Source organism: Linepithema humile, chromosome 6 (assembly GCF_040581485.1).
Source record: "Linepithema humile isolate Giens D197 chromosome 6, Lhum_UNIL_v1.0, whole genome shotgun sequence".
Classification (NCBI taxonomy): Eukaryota; Metazoa; Arthropoda; class Insecta; order Hymenoptera; family Formicidae; genus Linepithema; species Linepithema humile.
Genome location: NC_090133.1, coordinates 27,719,731 through 27,742,764, shown reverse-complemented (window position 1 = coordinate 27,742,764; position 23,034 = coordinate 27,719,731). Strand labels below are relative to the sequence as shown.

Below are 23,034 nucleotides of genomic sequence, written 5' to 3'. Positions count from 1 at the left end.
TTTTTCTCTGTCGAACGAGTTAGCCGCGAGCGAATTCAATTCGGAGGGCGTGTGACGACCTTCCGAACCCCGGATGCGGGTCACTTAAAAGTCACGAGAGAGTGATACGCATCACGTGCGAGACGCGACCACGAATCGCCGCCTGGTAACCGGTCGACCGATCCTCCCCGTCCAACAAACTCGGTGGCTACCGGCCAACCCTCTCGCTCGCTCTCTCTCTCTCTCTCTCTTCGCGGAATATTTGCGGATTGGACACATTGCGAGCGACACACGTGACACAATTTCATTACTCCCGCGATCTATCGCTGGCAACACGCGCCGCGTGCAAGCATGCGAGGAATCGGCGGTGCCCGTTTGAATTCATTCCTCGTCACCTCGCCGCCTACCTTTTCCAGGGAGAAGACGAAAGCGCGATTGCCGGCCACGATTTCGCACGTTCCATTTATTTTCGCACGCGAATTCCTCCGAGCGCCGCTGAATTTTTCAACGGCCGAAGTCCGAACGAATCATTTCCATGAACAAGTCACAAATGTGCCTTTCGGTGAGGAGAGAGAAAAAAAAAAAAAAATTCATCGGAACAGCGTCGTTACCAGTCACAGAGTTAATTAAACTTCATCAGTTTTGACAAGGCGCTCGCAGAGGTAACGAGACCTCCTCGCCGGCGACGCCGGCGGCGCAACGAAGGCCGAAAGGAATTCCCGATGCGCTTACTGCTGAATGAAGGGGTTGCGGGCGGCGGTTCAACGTTTCCGATGGCCGGCAACGGCCAGCACACAGCAGCGCGAGGGCCGCGTGACCTTGGCACCGAGCGCAACGGCCCGGCTCTCTTGCTCGACCGGACGGACGGACGGACGGACGGACGGACTTCGGCACAGCGCGGTACGGCATGGCAGCATTGGCCATCGCACGGCACGGCACGGCGCAGCATCGCCGCGCGCTAAGGAGTATGGTATTTATAGAGCGGAGAGCGAGAGATACACGGAGCCCCCCTCGGCCTCGCCGCCTCGAGTCTCACCGTTCGGTCCCTCCTGTCCCCCTCCCGCCCCGCCGGTGTATAGTCGACGAACAACCGAATCGCAGAGATTCCACACGACCCTGCCTCCACCTCCCCCCCTCCTCGCCACCATGGATATATCACCTTTTCTTCGTACCGTTGCCGGAGAGGAAGAAAAGGGAAGAAAGGCCCTCTTCTTCGCCGGCGTAGAGGAGGAGAAGCGGGGAGATGAGAGGCCGACTGAACAAATCTCGTAAGCCGCGACAAATCTTGCCCTTCGAGGATTATTTATGGTCGATTCGCGACCGCGCGATTTTTCGAGATAAATCCCTGCGAGGTGGGCTATAAATCCGCCTCGGACGGTATCCCCACCATGTAAAACACCGGCCCTCTCGAAGTCGACCAAAGCGGTTCCGAGAAGCCGAAAGGAAGACGTCGAAGATCCACCCCGACGCTCGATGTTCTAATAATCGCGTTTCGGAAATTCGATATCGTTCCGAGTATCGGTACGAGCAGCTTAACAGCGCTAGATTTGTAAAATGACACATTGATTTGCAAATTATATTTTACGAGTCATTATCAAACTGCTGCAAACGACTGAAACGAATTACTGGGTCACAGGCCGATAATCGACGAGGCAAAGTAATAATATTGTAATTACGCGCTTCTATTCTAATAATTACAAATTTCGCAATTAAAATTATTAATTAATCATTATGTTAACCAGATTATTTTCATTTTCGTATAATCAACTTGACCTAATTACTGTCCACCGGATATATTTTATTATGCGTTAATTATTCATCGAATTCCATTTATTAATTACAATTATAGAAAATATTCTGAAAATTGCAGAGACAATTCGACTATTCTGTCCGCCTGAGCTTTATAATTATGTTACCTTATTCAAAAAAAATTAGAGGTATTCAAATGACAAAATTTTAAGAAACAATTGCAAATGAAATAACAAACGATTGTAAATATGCGTGATTGCAAGTGATATTCTTACTAAACCTACCGACTTCTGCGAAGCGCACCCAATTCCCTTTAAACGCCTGGTTCCGAGCAGACAGAGCGAAAGCGAGAGAGACGCACACACGCAGTCGGTACTGCACCCCGAATTCCCTCGGTTCCGCAACGTATTTATTGATTTTCTATCCCCGGTCAACCGATTTCCCTTCGCCGAAACGGTCACGAGCATCGGCGGCCCCCGGCGATAAAACCAGGGCACCGCTGCCACTCTTCTCCCCTCGGACTGTCTCGCTCTCTTTCGACGGGAGCAGTTCTCTACCTGCTGCATTCTGACGCGCACACACCTCGCGACGTGGATTAATTGAAGTCACATGTCGAATGTAAAATATCTGGATGACGGAGAAGAACAAACGCGAGTATCGAGCAAAAAATTATATGCAAAGTTTATTATAAACCGAACCAGGCAATTGTCGCGCCTTGCACGCAGCGTTTTTGACACATTCAGCGATTTTCGGAAAACGTATAGACGTATTTCTAAAACTTTGAAATCCTTCAGATGTTCCGGCCAAGTCATCTTTAAGGATAATAGAGTGCATCCTGCGATAATATACCATATAATACCTTTCCAGGACCATTCCAACTTTTTTAAAAGAACTCATTTTTCTTTTCTATACGCGACAAAATAGGAATTCCTTCCGAATAGTATAGAGGTTCCCCTTCAAATGGTCTTTCTATCGAAAATTAAACGGATCAATGGTGTTCAACGAAATACCTCAAACGAAATAAAACGGAAAATCCACAGGCAGGTAGAAATTTGCAAGCGAAAAAGAAAAGAAGGGCGCGATCAAGACAAATAGGAAATTATTGCACGCATTCTAGATGTTAGCGAACAGAAACTGAGACGATGAAAAAGAGGAAGCGGAAAAACCGGAATGGTAGTGAACTATGAACGCGAAGCGCAGCTGTTGGTTAAAGCACCGACCTTTTCGATGCAGCTGTCGGTTTGAGCCTCTCGCTCGCGCGTTGCAGCTGCTCTCTCCGCGCGTCCGCTAGCAACCCCTATATAACATCACAGCACCCCCGAATAGGCTGCCTGCGGCGCAACTCGCCTATTCTTCAACCACCGACCGAGTCACCCTTCTCTCATCGCGGGGTTAACTAGAGAGAGAATTAGCTCTTTGCCATATATCGCGATGACTGCAACGCGGGGTGCAGCAACTCGGCGAGGGTGCTTGATAAATGAATATTTTCCGGAAAGTGTGTCTTCCAGAATAAAGTATCGAATAAAGTATTCAGAGGGTTGTGAATAAAGTATTGAATTTTCGATGAAAAGATAGAGAAAAATGAGACGAGACGACAGGTTTCTCAAAGAGTAAAATATTCGTATATCAATCTTCCAAAGAGAGCAAGCTCGCTTGCGGACCCACGTGCAAAATAGAATATCGTCGCAATGTAGTCCGATTTCTATACGTTTAAAGAAGGAAGTCAATTGATTGTCAATCGAAAAATTAATGTAAATATGTAAAAAAAAAAAAAATGCTACGCAATTTCTATTGCGAGTGTTAAGAAATTTTCCCGGTTATATCGACGCGTTGAGATTCAAGAAGACGTAACGCGGAAGTGGAGAGCGAGATATGCGCCGGTATATCTGTTTTAGCAGATTCCGACGAAGTGAAAGTCCTTTTGTATTCTCGCAAGACTTGTTCCGAAGGAGAGTCTGCGCCGCTCATGATTTAAACAGTCGTATTTCCTGACGTTTTGCGGCCGACTGCCTGCCGTGCGAGAGCGCGACAGTGATTTCGCCGTTTCTCATTAATCGTATGAAAGATTGCGGTAGCGGACAATCGAAAGGTTCATTGCGTCGGATTATTCTGGGAAATCAATTTCAAAATCATTTTTAAGTCTCATCTTTTCCACAAAAATTAATTCGACATTTTTTCGACATAAATTAAAAGGAAAACGTTAATAATGACCACATATTTCCTACAATATAAATTCTTATTCAAAATTCTACGAGAATAAATCAAAAAATAAAAATTAAAATGTAAGACTAAAATGTAGGTCATTTAAAAGAATTTTTCAATCAACTTTTCAATCAACAAAGTCTCTTTACTTTTTACTTTCCTCGTATTTTTTTAAATACAAGGTGCTGCAAAAAAATGTTAACACTTATATGGAAGCAACTCTTTTTAGAGAAACACAATATATCATGTGTATTTTGTGTTCAAAGAGTCTCCCACTTGCCTCCACAGCGACCTTTCTTCTTTGTCCCGAAGACAATCTCGTTGCCATTTCGATCAACTGCAAAATATATACATGTACAAATTCTCCATGTAAGTGTTAACATTTTTTTTTGAAGCACCCTATATAAGAGAAAGGCAATACAAATTCTAGAAGAACCGCTCGAGCAATTCGCCGAATGATAGTAAGGAATGTCCACGAAATAAAGAGTAAATAGTCAATTAGTAATCAATGCGCGAACTTTGTCGATCACGGCGGCCGCGACTCGGTGTCGAAGAGTGCAACGACCGGAGGATCGACAGGCCCCACGCACGGAAAGACTTCGCCTACGATCGATCGTTTACTTCGGTGAAAATCGAGAAACTGCAATTCGGGATTCAGCTAGCGTGAGCGAAGAAAACACTTGGAAAAGCTAAAACTTCGAAGGCCAGAGACCGATTAATCGTTTCGTATCAAATCAAATCAGTGGCAATCAAATTAATTAATTAATTATTAATTAACTAAAAGACATCTGACAAATTCGACAAAATATATTACTTATAACAATAATCTGATTTATTGTAGAATTACGAACAATCTTGGAATGTATGTAAAATAAAAAAATTAAAGTTCCAGAATTAAAAAGGGGAAAGCCGAAATAAATCATGTTAGAAAAAATTCGGAAAAAAATGGAAACTATTCACGACTTTTTACACAATCAAAAGTTTAATACAAAAGCTGAAAACCGACCATTATTTTTTTCTCTCAAGAATAAAGAAAAATTGACTCGAGTTTGACTTAGGTTTGCGGCTTGTAAGAGCACATTCAAAGAGAGCCGTGTGAATAAAAACCTCTTTTTTTTTGTTCGCAGGTACCACGGGTGTCTCACCAGGTGCGAATGCGTACCTATACGTAACAGAGGCCAGAAGCTTCAAGTTATCGGCGACTATAACTTCAGCAACAGGCATGATCACATCCCGTTCGACCGAGCTCGTACAAAGCTCTTAGGTCGAGCGAGAAGGAGGAAAGAAGAATACAGATAAAGAGAAAGAGAGAGCCGTGTATGAAGGCAGAATTCGCCCCCTCGTCTCTCTACCTTCGCTCACAGTCTTGAATTGTTACATGTGCACACGGATTAGTTCTCGGTCGGCTCGCAGGTACGCGAGAATGAAAAGGAGAGGGATGCTGCAGTCGGCGAGGAGATCAGAACGCGAGCGAGCGAGAGAGAGAGAGAAAGAGAGGCAAGATACCTCGCACACACGCGCGGCAAGCGTGGGAAGCTGCTGCACGCTTCTCGAGTCGCGGCTGCACCGCGCGCGCATGAGCATGGGGCCTTCTCTCCTGTGCGCGCAGTAAGACGCTGGGCTTCGAAAGAGCGAGAATAGGACAGGAACGTTCGTACGGCGAGTACATCGTCGTTCACCGACAAGGTAGTAGCCGTTGCATATTCAGCGCCGATAGAAATCGCGGACGGCAATGTCGCTTGTTAATAACCGCGCGAAAATCGAGCCGAGAGATTTTATTGCACAATCATTTATCGCCGAAGCTTGCTGTATCCGCGACGATTCGTGTGAGCAATTTTAACCCAAATTATTATCATCATTATAAATAAGTTACACTAGTCTTGATATTATCATAATATTAATGAATTACAATCACGACTTTTTTTTTTTTACTTCGCGACGAGAGCGCACGCAAGTTTCGATGGTGCAGTCGCGATGGAAAACGCGAGTAATGCACAGCGCGCTGCCAGCACTAAAATGACTGTCGGCGCCGCACACGAATATTAAAGCATGGAGAAGATAGTGAACTTACCGGCGTCGCAGTAGTAGCCCTTCCACCCGGATAAGCAGACGCGCTCGCCAGTCGGACTGCAGCTGAAGTGACCGAAGTTGTCATCCCGCGGTCGGCACACGTTCTCGCAGCCCTTACCGTAGTAATGCGCCGCGCACATCACGCGGTACTCGTACTCCATCTGCGAATGGGCGCTTCTGTACGCGTCCACGGTCCACTTCGGCCCGACGTCCAACCATTTCTGGGTGGTCAGCCGCATGATCAGTATTTTTTCTGTAAGATCAGAGGACATCTCCTTTGAGCGATTTGACATCGGGTTGGGATAATCTTATGTTTAGCGATGAGACTGAAGCCGGTCTCTCGAGACACCTCGTGAGTTTAAAGGCTGAAAAATATGAGTTGCCAAATTAACGACCTCTTTTCAACCGAATAACACAACGAGGCGCGCGATGTAAATGTAATAATAGCCGACGCATCCAGAGCACCGGGGCAGAAAGCGATGAGGTGCACACCGCTGCACCCAATGATGCGATCGAAGTGCATCGGCCTCCGGGGAGAGAAAGGAGAGAGAGAAAAAGAAAGAGAGAGAGAGAGAGAGAGAGAGAGAGCGAGCAGACCGGACGTTCGTCCGCTATTGCTACTCTGTCGGCGGCACGCATCCGGCAGAAAGAGAGTATAAGCGTTATACCGCGTTGCGCCTCTGGGAAAGAGGCGTCCTTCCTTCCTTCCTTCCTTCCTCACTCTTCCTTTCCTCGTCGCTCCTTCAATTTGCGTTCGCCACCGTTTCGTCCTTTCGCCCGGTGTCTTTACACGGCTTTCGTGTAAACGAACGAGCGGAGGCCTACAGCCTTCCCTACGAACCCGCCTCGGCCGCATTATCGTAATAGCCCCGGCAGATTAGGACTCGTGAGGACTACGATCAGGTGCCCTACCGAAAAACCTGCATCTCACGGCACCGGTTTTCGGTGCACGCGCGTGTGAGCCGGTCGCACAGTCCGAACCGGTAGCGTACCCCGTCGCCGCCGCCGCCGCCGCGGTGCGGTGCGGTCTATCGCGTGTAGTAAGGTCAGTAGCGTAGCCGTGAAGCCGCGTGATCGAGCGATACACGCACGCTCGAGCGCTCTACGGTGCGCGCGGCCTCCCGCCTGACGAGAATATCGATATTCAAAAATTATCAATGAGAAGCGAAAGGCCGACGATAACTGGCGCAGTGACAGCTCGCGCCTCGGAAATTTCCCACGAATACTGCCGCATCCGTTCACGCGCCCGGAAATTACGATCGATCATTCTTAGAACTGTTATCTACTCGCGACGCGATTAAAGTACTAATCGGAATTATCTTTAACGTCGGAGCTATATTTTAACGTCCTTCTGTTATTAATAATACAACCTGTATCTTTGCTGTTTTACTAATAATCGATATTAAAAAATATTTCATCAAAATAACTCCAATGTTAAAAATAATTCTTATTGATACTTTAACCGTGCGACAGCAAGTTTTAATATCGAATGACTGTGCACCACACGCACACACAAATAATAAAACACCGTGATTTATAATTCTCGCATTACGAACCGAGAAAATTTTCCAAGCTAAAAGAGGTTTAATAATGATATTGCTGTCACTTGATAAGATGATTTATCAACAAGAGCCCCCTTCGATCACACGCCACTGTATGCATCGAGGAGGAGGAAGAACCAACGAGCGAAGAAAAGAAAAACTGAAGGGAAGAACAAAAGGACGAAGGTTTTCGCCGATGGCGTGCCCGAAGATACTTAAGAAGGGAGAGAGCCAGACCAGCCTCTCTTCCCAGAAGGGAAGTAGCATTTCGCTGTCGGCGAAACGGGAGTCGAGAAGGAGAGGGAAGAGAAGGAGAGCGAGACGCGTATATATGCAGGAAGGCAAGGAGGCAGTTTGCCGGGCTATCTTCCCAGGTGATGCTGTTACGAGTTCCGAAAACGCCGATCTTCGCACGCTACAAGCGCGGCTATATATTCAATCTCGATCTTCGCGCAGATACACGCGGTGGAATGCTTTCGGGAATGAATTACAAATAGTGATGGGATTCAAATCGTCTCGAGACATCTCGAGTCAAAGGCTGAGAATCGAGAAGTCTTAAAACATCTTGCGAGATTGTTACGATTGAAAGTCTTGAATGTCTATTATAATGCACGTGTGTTGTGTGTATGTTATATATTATATTATTCAAAATATTCAAGACTTTCGAGATTTTTTCAATCATAACAGTCTTGCAAGATGTTTTGAGACTTTTGATTTTCTCGTCTTGCTTAGAAATTTCCAAGAATCTTGAAATTCCATCACTAATTACAAAGCCGCGCAAGCTTTTACAGTGAGTCACTATGCTATAACTAATCAATAACAACGCGATGTTACAAATAATGTAAAATATATGTAAACGAATATTTATTTTATCTATCTTTCTGCACTCTGCACTATAATCTGCAATAAAAAATAATTAAAATACACACCGGCGCATTACATTTTAATTTAGAGTCATTCAACAAAATTGAAATATTTAATCTAATAATAAGTTTGGAAAATAAAAACAGATTAATGTAGAAGACATTTTTGCAGCGGAATCTTCCTGCACGAAAGTCAAGTGCAGATCTTTTGGAAATTATACGTGTATTCGGGATTTAATAGAAATGGACGTTTCAACGCGCAACAGTGTTGCGCGAACAGGCGCGAAAAATTAATCCGCATTTACATTCGCCGGGAGGTGGTTTTACGTTATGCGCTACCGGCGTGTATCGGCCAAGTTACAACTTCCTGTCGCTGTTTCCCCCGGACGTTGCTACCACGAGAGGATCGCCGCCGCTCATTTCTACTTGACCACGGTCCGCGCGCGGTATACACCCGGTAAACACCCGGCGTGCTCGAGGCCAGACCGATTCAAGGTATTCATTAACGACGCGCGCAGCGCCGGCGCGTAGCAGACATTTTCTATTGTTCATTCAGAAACGAACGGCTGCCGAAGAAGGATAGCCCTGGGAGAAAGAAAGAGGAAGAGAGAGAGAGAGAGAAAGAGGCAGAGAAAGCTGGCGGATAGCCAGCGGCGTTGCTTCCACTCGGCCGCTTCCACCGCGTTGTTTCTCGCGAAAAAAACGGCGCGTCAATTATTTAGCGAAATGGATCCGAACACGACGAATTAACCACCGAAAACGCTACCCGCTTGCCGCCGCTGAAATTTATAGCATGGCTGCCTCTCGGTATACAAGAAGAACCGCGCAGGTTTCGACGATCCCGATCTAATGTGTGATGCCAATTGTTCTTAATTACTCTTAATAAAAAAAAAAAAACTATAAATATAATAAACATAAAAAATAATATTCTTTAACACATATCGCTGCTTCATATATAACTTTTTTTCATCATTATCAAATATAGTGACTTATTTTATAAAGAAAGAGTTGCAGATTTCTTGTGATCAAAATTGAAGATAAACTTGATCCAAATTTGACTTCTTCGACTTTAATTTTTTTTTTCTTCAAAAAATTAAAAAAGTGGGTTAGAAGATCACTGCTTTCCATTGACTTTTCTCCAATCGCGATGTAAAACGCGCTCTTATCCCCGCGGTTTTTTTCTTTCGCCGGTTGACACGTGGAGCGCACAGGGAAGGCGGCCAATTATCGCCGTCGTTATTATCATGCGAAAGGAGGCAGGTGCGCTCTCCCGAGTGCATCGGGCGATGTGCAGCGAGCGAGTCGCGGCGCGCAACGGTGTTCCGTTCATGAGAGAAGGAGAGAGACAGAGAGAAAAAGAAAGAGAGAGAGAGAGAGAGACCGGCCGGGGAAAAGCGGTTGACAATCAACTGTGACGTAAGCCACGTATGGAGTCACGACCACTGGTGGAGTTCCTTTCGCTCGTATGTGCGTGTACGTGTGTATGTGCACGCATCGTAGAGAGGCTAACGCGCGTCGTATCAATTGGGAATGAATAGACACTCAAGTCGGGGAGTCAGTGCGCCCAGACTAGTATTCAGTCGGTGCAACGGAAACAAATAAGATGGCTGTTAGAGGCGAGAAATGCGTACGTACTTTGTCTCAATTACCGGTTCTCCGACAAATTTAGAAAGAGTCTCACGGCGGACCGAGAATCGACACAAAAATATTTTCGAATCGCTCAGTGCTGGTTGACAGTTATATCGGCGAATCAAGTGTTAGAAATTTGCACCAGCGGGAGACTTTTATTCTACTTGAACAATATTATTTCGTCACGCACGCAGCAGCGTCTCGCGCAGACTTTCGATTTCGGAGAAGCGAGACGGATCAAGATCGAAATTGAGACGAGATGCGTTAAGACAAGTCACTAGCAATGAATGTTGATCGATATGCGTCGCATTCATGGCGAGACAGTCACCAAGTGACCACACAATTATATATCCTTTCATACTTTCTTTTTTTCTATATTTCTATTCTCTTTAAATAAAATTTCGTATTTTTCAATTTACATTCTATCGTGTTAATTTATGGATATCTTTCGATCCAGTCCTTTCCGCGATGACATAACGAATCAGTATTACGAAAAAATAAAATAAAATGGTAATTTCTCAGTTAATCTCGAATGCGTAAACTGATTAAATCAAGAGTTAATAAGATTTGACCAATAAAAAAAAAATTACAAAATTGCGACAGATAGCGCTGAAATTTTCTTCGTGGAAAATATTTTTCAATAGTTGGTCAATTAACATCTTGTATCGCGTATTTTCTTCCTTAAACATACTTAGAATTTTGCGAAAACATTACCGTTATCATTTAAGTATCCCTATACATACACACATATCGATGGTTCCAAATGCTAATCCGTAATTAACGAACCGGCCGGCCGCGTTATTACGAATTATAGAAACGTAGCGCTCTCTCGAGTGAACGCATCCATGAATGCGCGCTTCAAGGAGGCGTTTAACAGTACCTTGGCTGGATAACGCGATCTCCATTTAATATTTTACCATGCGCGTTATCCCATAACGCGTACGCCTCATAATAGAACGTCGGCTCGGTTCACCGCGAACAAACGAACGAGCCAACGGCGAGGAGGCTCCCTCTTCCTCCTTTCCCCACCTCGTCGGCGCTAACGGCGGATGAATGAAGGAAAGGAAGAGTAGTAATTCGATCGGCCTTACCAAAACGAGCAACAACCGAGTGCGCAGCGAGCAAGGCGGATGCCGGCGAACATCGTCGTTAGCGCGACAAAAGGAAACTGGTTCGCGCGTGTATAATAATGCCGCTTCGCGCGCGCTCGACGGATCGATCGCTCTCGGGAGCGAGCGCTTCCATCGACACGTGTAATCGTTCGGGCGCGCGACACCACCTTGCCGAGATTTATAAATAACGTCGCATCGGCGGGAATAAAATTAGTCCGGAATAGAAAAAAAGGAGGACTTTTAAAATCTTCCGATACTTATTTAAAGTCTCTTATTTTTAATTTATATTCCCGTGCGCGAGGGGCATTGTTTAAAATTAGCTCGCGGCGATAACGAGCGATGAATATCGAGATTGAGAATACGAGGAATTAACTCTTTAACGTAATTAAGAGTGAGATCTTATCCGTCTCTCCCGCGACTACGATCGTCCTTGAGGAACGTCGCGACCAACAACGGTGCGGCGTGTAATTAACGGCGACGAGTTGATTCCCACGAAATTTTCGCGACACGCGACGCGCAGCGAGGGAATGCAACTGCGAGCGCAGGTGCAACGGCGCGACGCGCGTGCACCAGCGTGGCACGTATACGCAATGTAACGCAACGTAACGCAATGCAACGCAGGTTATATATATTATGTGTATGTGCGCGCGCGCGCGTGTGTGTGTCTGTGTGTGTTTGTGTGTATACGGTGGGCGGCTAAAAGGAGGAAGAGAGACGCCCGAAAGGGAAGGGGGCGAGAACGCCGCAGGCGGGGGCGGCGGCAGGCAAGAGGAGGTGGTGTTCGCCTGAGAAAGGAAGCAGCATCCGAGCAACGCGGCAATAAAGGGCTCGTTTCGCCGGTGCGTTGTGGGTATTATATTGTGCCCGGAGCAGCACGGTAGACGGAGCACAATGTGAGCGCTGGTGTATCCGCGATAAAGGCCCGGGGATAGCTGCATATCCGGGACACGATGTTCGGCGAGCAGCCCGTTGTCGGATATTAGCGTATATTAACCTTTGCGGTCTTCATTCATCTTCAGACATATTAGTAAGGAAAAAAAAAAAAAAAAATATATTAACGGAAGAAAGGAGGAAGCCAATCACCGAGTGATAAAATGCACCGACGACACCGAGCGTGGGACGCATTTTAATATATCGTCGATGATTTCATGCAACATCCGCGCGCTAGTAAAAGAATCGCAGACGCCGAAAACAGCAGAGCGTGCGTTTATAAGATAAGCAATACGTCGACGATAAAATCCAGAGACCAGAGAGGAGCGCTCGTCGGTTGTAACGCGAGCGTTAACATCCGCGCGTCGGTTTGGCTTATCTCGGGCTTCGTCGCGGGAGTTTCATTAGCGACGTGCAAAGGGATGCGTTCGTCGGGGGGGGGGGGGGCAAGGGTTTCCCGGGCGATTCCGCACTTCTCCCGACGCGGTCTCGTGAATTTGCGTACGCAAATTCGCTCCGCGCTCCGAGCCGCTTCCTCATCTCCGTCGGGGAAAGCACGCGAAAGACGGGCGCGGAGTAAATAACGGGGCAACGTGCGAGGATCGAATAAAGTCCGTGGCGCCGAAACAGTTAAATTCGGTTAATTGGCCGAAGCTGCGCCGCCGGCGGCGATATAGGTGATACGAGGAGCGACGACGACGAGGAGACACGCGTGTGTGCGTGCATGTGACACGCATGAAGGCGCGCGGCCGCGCGTATATGCAGCTTCCGCTCTCTCTCTCTCTCTCTCCCGATTCTAATTACCAAGCGGGGAGAAGAGGGGGGGGAGAGGCTCAGCGCGCGCGCAAACGGCCACAAGAGCCCCGCGGGACTTCTCGAGGAAGAAATTAAACGGTCTCGCTCTTCTTACCCCGTTTTTAAAAGCCGGTCTCGAGAGTGAACCGAGTGAAGCGGATGCGTGTGCTACCTGTGCGCGAGTGCGTACAGAAAACCGTACATTTACATCGCACATCCGCCCGATGAGAATTAATTGCAGAATTATTCCGTCCAAAATTGGAATAAGTAACAATTAAACCGAGCTTAATGAGAAACGTTTCGGGATTTTCGAAGATTACAAAAATAGAACAAGAATCTCGGACCGCCATCTTTCTCATCGAACGAGAAACAAAGCTGTAAATTTGAGGAACACACTGACGGGTAGAGGTTAGGCTAGCCTCTCGTCGTGGAGCCCATATATACTCGGTGTCGAGTTACTACAGCACGATGGAAGATAGGTGTACTACGATTACACAGGAAGGAAACACTAGTGCCGCCGCCGCCACCCGGTGTTCGTCTCTCTCTCTCTCTCTCTCTCTCTCTCTCCTCTCCTTGCTCTCACTTTCCTCTCTCCCGCTCTATAGCTACAGGCTCCTGACCGACAGCTATGACACAATGGAGACGCGTTGCCGTAATAATGTGGTTACAAACGAGAAACGGGCAACGGCAATAGAGACTGAATAGAACAATGAAAATGCGACGATTGTTTGCGGAACACCAACCGGCTCCGTCATCATCGTCCACGTAAGATTTGTCGACCTACGCTTATTTGCGTAACACTTAGTCGGAAGTAGACTCGGCGAAAGAGAACGCTACGCGTAAAAGTTTTTTTCAGAATACTTGCAAAACGTGAAGTGCATTTCTTTTCCCATCATTTTCGATCATTTCTTTTCGTGAGATATAAAACGCGAATAATGATTGGATGACGATGAACTCGAAAAAAAAATTCTTTTTCATCGATCAATTATAATAATCAATTAGGAAGACGTTTAAAAACGTGGGAACGTATACAAAATGTCTCTGAATAAATACATATTTATGCTGCATAATAAATCGAACGCGGGATAATTTATTGTTAGAAATAACGCCGCGGGGAAATTGATACATTCTCTTCTTCACCGCTTCTGCCTCGAGGAACTTTCAAGGAAGAAGGATCAAGAGAGGTAGTTGACGGAGGAGGAAGAGAACACGCCTGGAGGATGTGATGTCTCTGGTGAGTGTCAAGCCCAGAAGACCGGAAGCGTCTTCTTGACTGGTCCACGTTGAACGAGACATCGTGTCTCTCCCACGAGCCAGCTGGATCACACATGCCCCCCAAACCTTTCTGCCTTCTCTCACGCGCATCGGAAACGCGAATAACGCCGCGTCTACAGGACTAATTTTACGATAATCCTTCGTCATTCCACTTTTTACGAGCGTGCGCGTGCGCGCGTAGGCGCGCGCTCGTGCCCAACACAATGATATACGTGATCTAAAAAAGAAGATAGAGAGAGAGAGAGAGAAAGAGAGAAAAAAAAGGTTGCATGCTTACCAGCCGGCTTGTCCGTGCTGTTGTTGTTCGCATCGTGATAAGCCTCCACTATTAGCGAGAATGTACCCTGTGAACAGAAAAAAAAAGACAGCGTGAGTCTCGGTGTGTTCCACATCTCAAAACGATAGTTTTTTTTTTTTGTTCGGAACGCAACAAAAAATTTGCCGAAAGATTTGAGAGGAAATTGATCTCTCTTAATTGAATCTTAGATTTAATCTCGATAATTAAAGTGATGCGCGACGTGCGAATTTTTCGAACGTGACTCGCGCGTTGACTTTCGAAATAACGGTAACGTCGGGAGGAAATATTTCCGCGGTGAAAGGGTTAACAACAAATTAAAAGTTTCGCGGCATGCTGCGTCACGTGCGCACCTGCCACACGTTGCCACGCGCACGGCCGGCCCGTCCGCCCAGCTGAACGAAAGAGCACACGTGAAGTTACGAACGAAGAAGAGAAACGGTTACGCGTCACTGGTAAAAGGGGGGCAACGAAGTGAGGAACGAGAGGGGGGGAAACCGAGACACGCGCGAAAAACACCCCCTTTCAAGTTATCGTCCGGATACGAGGGGGATCGACATCCAACAACCATGCGATACCCTCCTGGCATAAATCACGCGTCGCATTAACGTGCACGTGCGCGCGTGCGAAGTGCAACCACGTGAAAACTACGACCGATTACGCGAACGACACCGGAGCGTCGCAATCTGCGAAACGTGCGACAAGCGCAAACTTGCGATTCCGCAAGTGCGCCGATCTTAATCTCAATTTGCGTCGAATTGTAATCGACGGCACATCCCGCTTCGCATATTTCACGCGTATAAATTTTTTCATCCAATTAATAAAAATAATTCAGTCAGTCGCAAGTCGAAAGTTATATAAATCGGAGAAGGATTAGTTTCAAAGCGGTCGAAAGACATTCCTCGGTGAAAAAAGAAATGCGGGGAATCTACGGCTCGTTGTATGGCACAATCAGAAGTCGAGGGGACGCTCGGTGTAGATAGCCGAAACAACAACAACTCGTAATTCCCGCAAATTCCCGACACTCTCGTCGCCGAGGAGAGCACATACAGCACAACTAGTTTTCTCATGCGCGAGCACAATGTTATTGTGTAATACAGACAGCACACACGGGTCACTACGTGTGCAGTGATAATGCGTCGTTTAATTATTAACGTCGCACGGAACGTGTACGGTAAACACAGAAAGAGAGCGCCGGCTCGCAGCATTATTATACACGACCTCGTTAGTCGTCGTCGCACGAGAATAATAAATGTTTATATCCGGCGGCGTTGCGGTATTCCCGTTTCGCCCGTTTCCCGGTAATCTCGCACGAATGTCATTTCGTGCATGGAAATTTATGCGCATTACCCCTGCTCTCTAGTTTCGCAAATTTTCCTCCCATTTTCGCAATCTCGTTGAATAGGGTCGAAACAAAACGGGACAATAGGATTAAATATTATAATAAAGGCGACAAATTGAAAAAGTCGCGGGAAAGATATAAATATTTTTACATTTATGTATGTACGAGTTAATTGTTATGCGCGCAATTGCATAAAATTCGGAAGAAATAGATCAATGTCTGAATATTTTGAAAGTAAAATATTTAGATAAAAGTGCAACTTCTTCCGACTTTCAATAATAGAGAATAAAGCAATGAGAACTAATCCATTTTTTTCTCGCCTATTTTTTCTCTAATTCTATCTCTTTTAAATTTTCGCCAAATTAAAATTGTTTAATTATAATTTAAAGTGTATTAAAGTTTGGTGGAATTTCTTAATGAATAGTTTACGACAATACGAAGCACACCTCGAATTGCTGAATGTTTCATGCGTATATGCAGATTCCTAACTAAAATTAGCTCAACGGTATATGCACATAAATAAGGTATGCGGGTTTGCCCTTCGCCGCGAAAGGGTTGAAGGACGCTGGAGCAATTTGTCTCTGCTAAAAAGAAGCGAGCGGTGAAAGCGAGAGGCAGGTTGTGGCGCACCTTTTATACCGAATGTGCGAGATGCGCAGCCGACCGACCGGTCCGTGGATCTCGTAGCACACACGTGAAGGGCGAAAAAGCGACGAATAAAAGGGTGGAACATAGTAGGCGTAGACGGAAGCGAGACGAGAACAGGGCTACACCGGCTTTTTCTCTCGCGGCAAGGACGCGTCTTCGGGGTTTTAGACACGCTCTGGGTGTATCTTCCGAAACAGGGAGAAAAAGACGATCGTTCTCATGGCGAAGCAACAAATCAGAAACGAAAAAAAAAAAAAAAAAGCGAGAGAGAGAGAGAAAGAGGATAAATTGCCGGGAAGACAAATGCCACCGTGATCGCCCGCTAATTTATTACGGAGGATTGGAATGAAATCGGCGAAGAATCGCAGTCGGGCGTTCGAAAAAAGGCGCGGTTCTCTTCGCGGGAACAATGCACCTCGGCGAGCGTGTGCGCGTGTATACACGCGGATGTGTGCGTTAGCCCCTCTGTGCATCGGTAGCGACGATTGCCGGCGACTAGCGACGAGGGTCGCGGAAGGAGGAGGAAGAAATCCACAGGACGATAAAGACGATTGAAGGAGAACGTCGAGAGGACAGAAGGGAAACGCGCGTCCTGGCAATCCTCTTCCTCGCGGGATGACGGAGGAGAGAGAAGAATCGGAGAAATCCTCGACGACGAGGGACCGGTGGTGCGCGAGAGATAGAACGAGAGAGGCTACAACGGCGGCCGATGCGATAGAGCGAGGAGGAGGCGGCGGCGGCGGCCGCCGATGAGATAGAGCGAGAGGCAGCAGGCGCGGCCGGCGCGACAGAACGAGAGGACGAGAGCGCGGCTCGCTCGCTCGGCAGTCGGTTCCCACGGCTGCGCAGCATACCTCCACCTTCTCTCGCCTCTCTTTTCCCTTCTTCATCACCGACGGCCCGGGCCCCCGACGCACTCCGCACCCGTCGTTCCTCTCCTCGGGACTCCGCGTGTGCTCCTCTTTCGATTTCTCTCTCTTTCTCTCTCTCGCTCGCTCGCTCTCTTTCTTTCTGTTCGTCTCTTACATACACATCGACATTGTGTCTCGCTCCAACTCGCGCGCAGACTGTCCTCTCTATCCCATCCATTTCCTTTCTCTCTCTTTCATTGTCGACTCGCGTTTCTTCACGTACAACAGGACGTAGCTGCAATCTCGGCGCGCGTATATACGCGCGTATTAATCATCGCGGAAAACAGCCGCGCGGAGAAAGAGGAAGCGCGCGCAGCCGAGAGCGGACGGTCGCATGTAAATGCACACCGGTGACTTTGGCGCGACGCGGAGGCGACGGCGCGGGGTGTCATCGTCGTCGTCGTCGTTCGTTATCCGCGAGTCTCCGTTTCCTCCTTTCGACCGGCGCGGTCGCGAAAATTTCATCGCAGCGGAAGCGCCGTTACCTAATCCCGCTGTGTGTCGCTATGTGCCAGTCGGTACCTCCGGGAACGAGAATGCGTAAAAATAGATGAGAAGTCCATGGAGGACAGACACTATAGTTACGACACAGTCGCTGGTGCAGCCGATTTTGTAAAGCCGAGAAGACACGATTAGCAGATTACGTTGAATCACTTCGGGGAGTAACAATTACTTTCGAGTAATTAAGCATCAGAACTGAGCACTCTCTTTAAATGTCCGTGAGCGCCAACCTAAATGGCTCGTTCTATTCCTTCCTCGTTGGCCGTAATGCGAACAAAAGTCACGCTTTCACGGGCTATCCTTAATGTGAAGCGATGCGGCCTTTTTTATTAATGTGCGCTTCGATCTGACTGTAATTATTACCGTTCCCAACTTTCAACTCGTATTGTAATCATTCGCGAGTCGTTACGCAGAGGAATTCCATTATCCGATATAAGCATCGAAATCCTTTTATCGCGAAAACAAGCTTACGTTAATTCAATTCAGTTTTGTAAGAGACTCGTAGCAATCGTTGCGCAACGTTTATTTTAACAAACACAAAAATGCATCCTGCTTAAGAATTAATCGGGGGAGAAAAAAAAAAACCGAGACTCGTGACGCATGACGGAGTCGATAATGACAGCTGCTCTATCGTTCGTGTCGAGCGACGGTGCCCAGGGGAAGCGTAGTCAGTCAGTCAGTCAGTCAATAAGCTTCACCCGCGCGCGTGCATCAGCTGATGCGTACCTGCCCGATGACCACGTGACAAGGGTCCTAAAGAGAGGGTGGGGCAGGAGGTATGCGCTCTCACATGTTATATTTTCGTCACGGCGAAGCAAAGGGGAAGGGTTGGGAACAGCCGGCGTGCAGACAGTGACGTTCGAGTAGCGATTACATTACAACGTTGCGCTAAAACGACCTTTATCTGGCGACACAATCGACAAAGTCTAAAATTAAATTTTGAAATCAAATCGCACGATAATTTCAAGCGCGCGAAAACAATTGTCACTTTTCTCACGTAAGAATTTTGTTTTTGCATTCAGATATCTGCACGTGTCGCTGGGACTGTGTGTATCTTCGCTCCGGAGAAAAGGCGCCGAAAGCTGCGAAAACAACTGCTGCGTGTCTTGCCGGCATAATCTCTCCAAACACACCTATTTCGAACAACGTGCTGCGAAGAGCGGCGGCAGACAGCAAGTAGCCTTGGGACAAAAGCCTATTTTCGCCATTATCGCACGGGACCCCTCTACTTAAGGTCCTGTCTTTTTCTTTTTTCTTTTTTTTTTTACAGCCGGGAGGAGATGCGCGCGACAAAAGGGCAGCAGGAAACGCGCGCGCGCCCGGGCCTGGGAGAGGAAACGGATTAAGAGGTGCTTCCGCGTAAATAGCGCCCCGAGCGACGTCGCGAATAAAAATCTGCGAGAGAGACGAGAAGAGAAACCGGAAAGTGTATCGGGAAACGACGGCATCGCCGTTACTCGAGGCTCACTTTTGCGATCTCGTAAAGTATAAATTCGTGCCCGAACTCGATTCGCGTCGTAGCGAAAGGGAACTTCCTGAGTTTTACCGTTACGAACAAACTACGAGTTCCTTCGATCGCAGGCAAGGGTTCAGAAGAAACGCTCGATTCGTAAAACTTCCTCCTATCGGTAGATTCTTTTTGAATATTAGTTTTATAGCTGTCAGACGCTGATTTAAATATCTGATCGAGGAAATTTATTTATATTTATTTATTCACTTCACGTACAGGAAGTGCCAGGGTCACGTTTTATTTGACTGTGAGATAACATTTATTTCTATCGATTATCAAAATCAACACATAAAAAGTGTCCACTCAAACCACGAAACAAATATTTGCCGAGAATTTTATGATTTTTCGTGCATTGTCGATAAAATTTCCAAGCAAAATTAAAGCATCCTTATATGCAAATTTAAAATTAATTTGTTTATTCGTATGCTTTCTAATGTTTCGTACCGGAGAAGCGAGCCAACCGATCATATTATAAAAACAAAAACCTTGGAAAGACATTTTCAGAAAAACTTATCGCGAGTCTCGATATTTCCCTGAGAATTTGACATTTTCGAAATTTGTCTAGATAGTAACCACCTCTTGTGTTTGTGTTATCACATGCGTGATGAATTCTCCGGGAAGGTTAAAGCGTGTTTGCTGGCGGTGGCCTCGAACCCAAACAAAACTCAGTCGACGCGTAATAGGTTCTAAGTTCTACAGTACTGTCCGTGCCTTACGACACGCACGGAAACAGCGGGAAAGAGAGAAAAAAAAAAAAAGAAAAAGGAAGGAAGGAAGGAAGACATCGCACACACTAGAATCGGCCGGTAGAGAAAGAGGTCGATCGCGTGCGAGTCTCGCAAGCTCGCGCGCGGTGAAACTAAAAATACGCACCGACGAGTTTCGGGAATAGAGCGTCGCCGTCGCCGTCGTCGTCGCCACCGCCGCCGCCGTCGCGTCGCGTTGTCGTCGTCGTCTTCCCTTCATCGCGTAATTTATGCCAAATACTTTGCATTAAAGACCGCGTCGCGATGCCGCGCCGAATCGCTGTCCCGCGCGCGTCCAAGCCATTCGTTCGTTCGACCTTTCGCCGCTCGTGTCTTCGTCTGGGACGCGAATCACGCAGCCTTTTCGGCCGTGGGACCCACGGCTCGTTCGCTCGGGCCCCACCTTTTCGCCCCCTGCTTCACGATTCCCATCGCTTTCGCGGCCTCATCGTCCTTTCTGTTCTTCTTTAAGTGTTAGTCTCGCAATTATGTTCCGTGAAAACGCATTTAAGGATACAATGCTGCTACCGTAGAGCGTTCAGTCACTGAATTTGATAGTATCATGCATAAACAATACCACAATAATATTGTAATATAATAGTAATAATAATATATTTTGCAAACATTCGCGAGATTTCGATTTTTTTTCATCGAGACAAGTATCGATACTCGAGCACGTTGCAGCATCCCTAAACGACGATGACGACGAAGTCGCGTGAGATTATCGCGGAAGGAAGTTACGACGATCCGCTAAAAATAGAATGGCACGACGGCAGAATTCCCAGGCGGCATAGCGAAAGCGTGGCGGGGAAAAGAATGAGGGAACGTGCGCGATTAGCGCGCGGAAAATCGCATAACGCTCGCTCGCGAGGAACGTACGCAACGATCGAGAGCACAGTGGCCGCACTGTCGCGGGTCGCCTCGTGCTGTTTTAATAAGGCGGCTCGTGTACACGAACGTAAGCCAATTAAGGCGCGCGCATAAGAGACCAACGGCACGCACGCATAAGAGATCGCAAAGCGTGTGCGAAGGTTACGATTACATATCGAGACGCACGTCGCGGTTTCGTACCGCTGCTGGCTGCCGCCGAATGACATGTGCCACACGCGTTTCTCTGCTCAGGGCGCCTATTCAAAAAATATTCGACTGTGTAATAAGTAATTTTCGGTTGCGTTACTGTTTTTTCACGCAGCACGATTTTACGCAATGCGAAAAAATCTTGATTTAATTACAAAAAGCCGGACAAAAAGAAGCAGACAGATTTATTTGAGAAATCCGAAAAATTACTTAATACGCAACCTAATATTTTGTAAGCAGATATATCTGCTAACAGAAAGATAATTTCTTCTATGAATGTGAATAAAAAATGTGAATCTGCCATTAAAATTGTGTGTGAATTTTTCTAAAATGTATAATCGTGCGATTAATGGGAAGTTTCTTTTGATTAATCGTTTGATTTTAAGTGACAATAATCTCAGGTGTCGGCAACTCGATAATTTATTTTTCTGTCGAGTCGTGTCGCTAATTAAGTAAGAACATCTAAACGGACCTGTGATTGTAGACATTAATTCGCGCGTCTCAGTCCCGCACGGAAGTGATTTACGCGCGTTGCATGCAACTGTTATTTATAGTGGCTATTTTATCGGTTCTCGCTCGTCTAACGCTCCAACATACGGTTTGAGTGAGTCACGAGTCATTTTACTAATTGCAGACTCGGCCGTAATCATCCGCGGTAACAACGAGTTAATTCACTTTTTCACCATCATTCGTTTACATCGCTTCGCAAATCGTTCGCGGTGTAGCAACGCGACATGTAACAACCGATTATTGCGACTCACACATTTGTCACGATAACCTAAATCATACATGAAAACTCGATGAAATAAATTGTCAGAAGCATAAAGAGCCAGATACGCCGGATCTTAGTGCGAAAAGTCATATAATCAAATTAAAAACATATACAAAAACAAACGTTTCGAGGCCCTGAAATCAGGCCTTCTTCAGTGTGACAAAGTCGCATGAAATAAAAGTCGCACGCAATAATATAGAAGATAGATAATTGAAGTATAAATTATGAACCAATTTTAAATCTGCTGACTCCGTTCTATCTTATGCGTTGATAAACACATCATTTATACTTCAATTATCTATTTTTATATTATTGTGTGCGACTTTTATTTCATGCGACTTTGTCACATTGAAGAAGGCCTGATGTCGGGTCGAAATGTTTATCTTTGTATATGTTTCCAATTTGATTATATGACTTTTCGCACTAAGATCCGGAATATTTGGCTCTTTATGATCCTGACAATTTATTTTATTTTATTTGTATCATTTGAGCCTGTATATATTTCTTATTTTTTAAAACTCAATTAAGTATTAAAGTATCAAGTATTCGCATAAATACGCCAATTAAATTATACTCCAGCGAATAGTTCAATTATATGAAATTATACGATCGTCGTAAAATTATATTGATCTCTTCTTTTTCTTTATGCGCAACTGATTTAACGAGAATGTAGCCACCATCGCGCTTTGAAGCTACGAAAATAAATCGAGTACTCCAAATAGCGATTACGACTTACGTCGGTTTCGAGCTATTTCGTCGAGTCGGCGGCGATATCCGGAACGAGCGTCGGCCAGAAATCGGTCAGAAGAGCCGTCGAAAATTCTCCGGCGGAAATACGATCACGTGTCGGTCGTCTTCCGAGAAGAGAGCCCGAGGATCGCTACCAGCTCCGTTTGATGCTACATACATCAAAGCCGCCGGGTGCAGAGCATCAGGCAACCGCTCTCGGGATAATTTCGACATTGCCACGCCGCGCGATAATCCTATCAGCCGCGGGCTGCGGGTTCAAACCACCGGTGGTAAATATCGAAGAACGCACGTGCCTCTATCATCCGGGTGCGGACGGGAAAGAGAGAGAGAAAGTAAA

At 46.4% G+C, this 23,034-nt stretch overlaps 1 protein-coding gene and 1 long non-coding RNA gene across 2 annotated transcripts in view; one reads left to right on the top strand and one right to left on the bottom strand.

Moving 5' to 3' along the window:
- Delta (neurogenic locus protein delta) overlaps positions 1–23,034 on the bottom strand; it is a 61,976-nt gene that overhangs the window by 12,175 nt on the left and 26,767 nt on the right. Inside the window, exons 4-5 of the mRNA XM_067356792.1 lie at positions 14,423–14,489; positions 6,002–6,253 (exon numbers count right to left, since the gene is read on the bottom strand). Coding sequence (XP_067212893.1) covers positions 6,002–6,253; positions 14,423–14,489 — 319 coding nt within the window. The remainder of the gene's footprint in view (positions 1–6,001; positions 6,254–14,422; positions 14,490–23,034) is intronic.
- On the top strand, positions 17,772–21,041 carry LOC137000405 (uncharacterized). The gene is made up of 2 exons (XR_010890666.1): positions 17,772–18,618; positions 18,865–21,041. It is a non-coding gene; the product is annotated as an uncharacterized lncRNA (long non-coding RNA).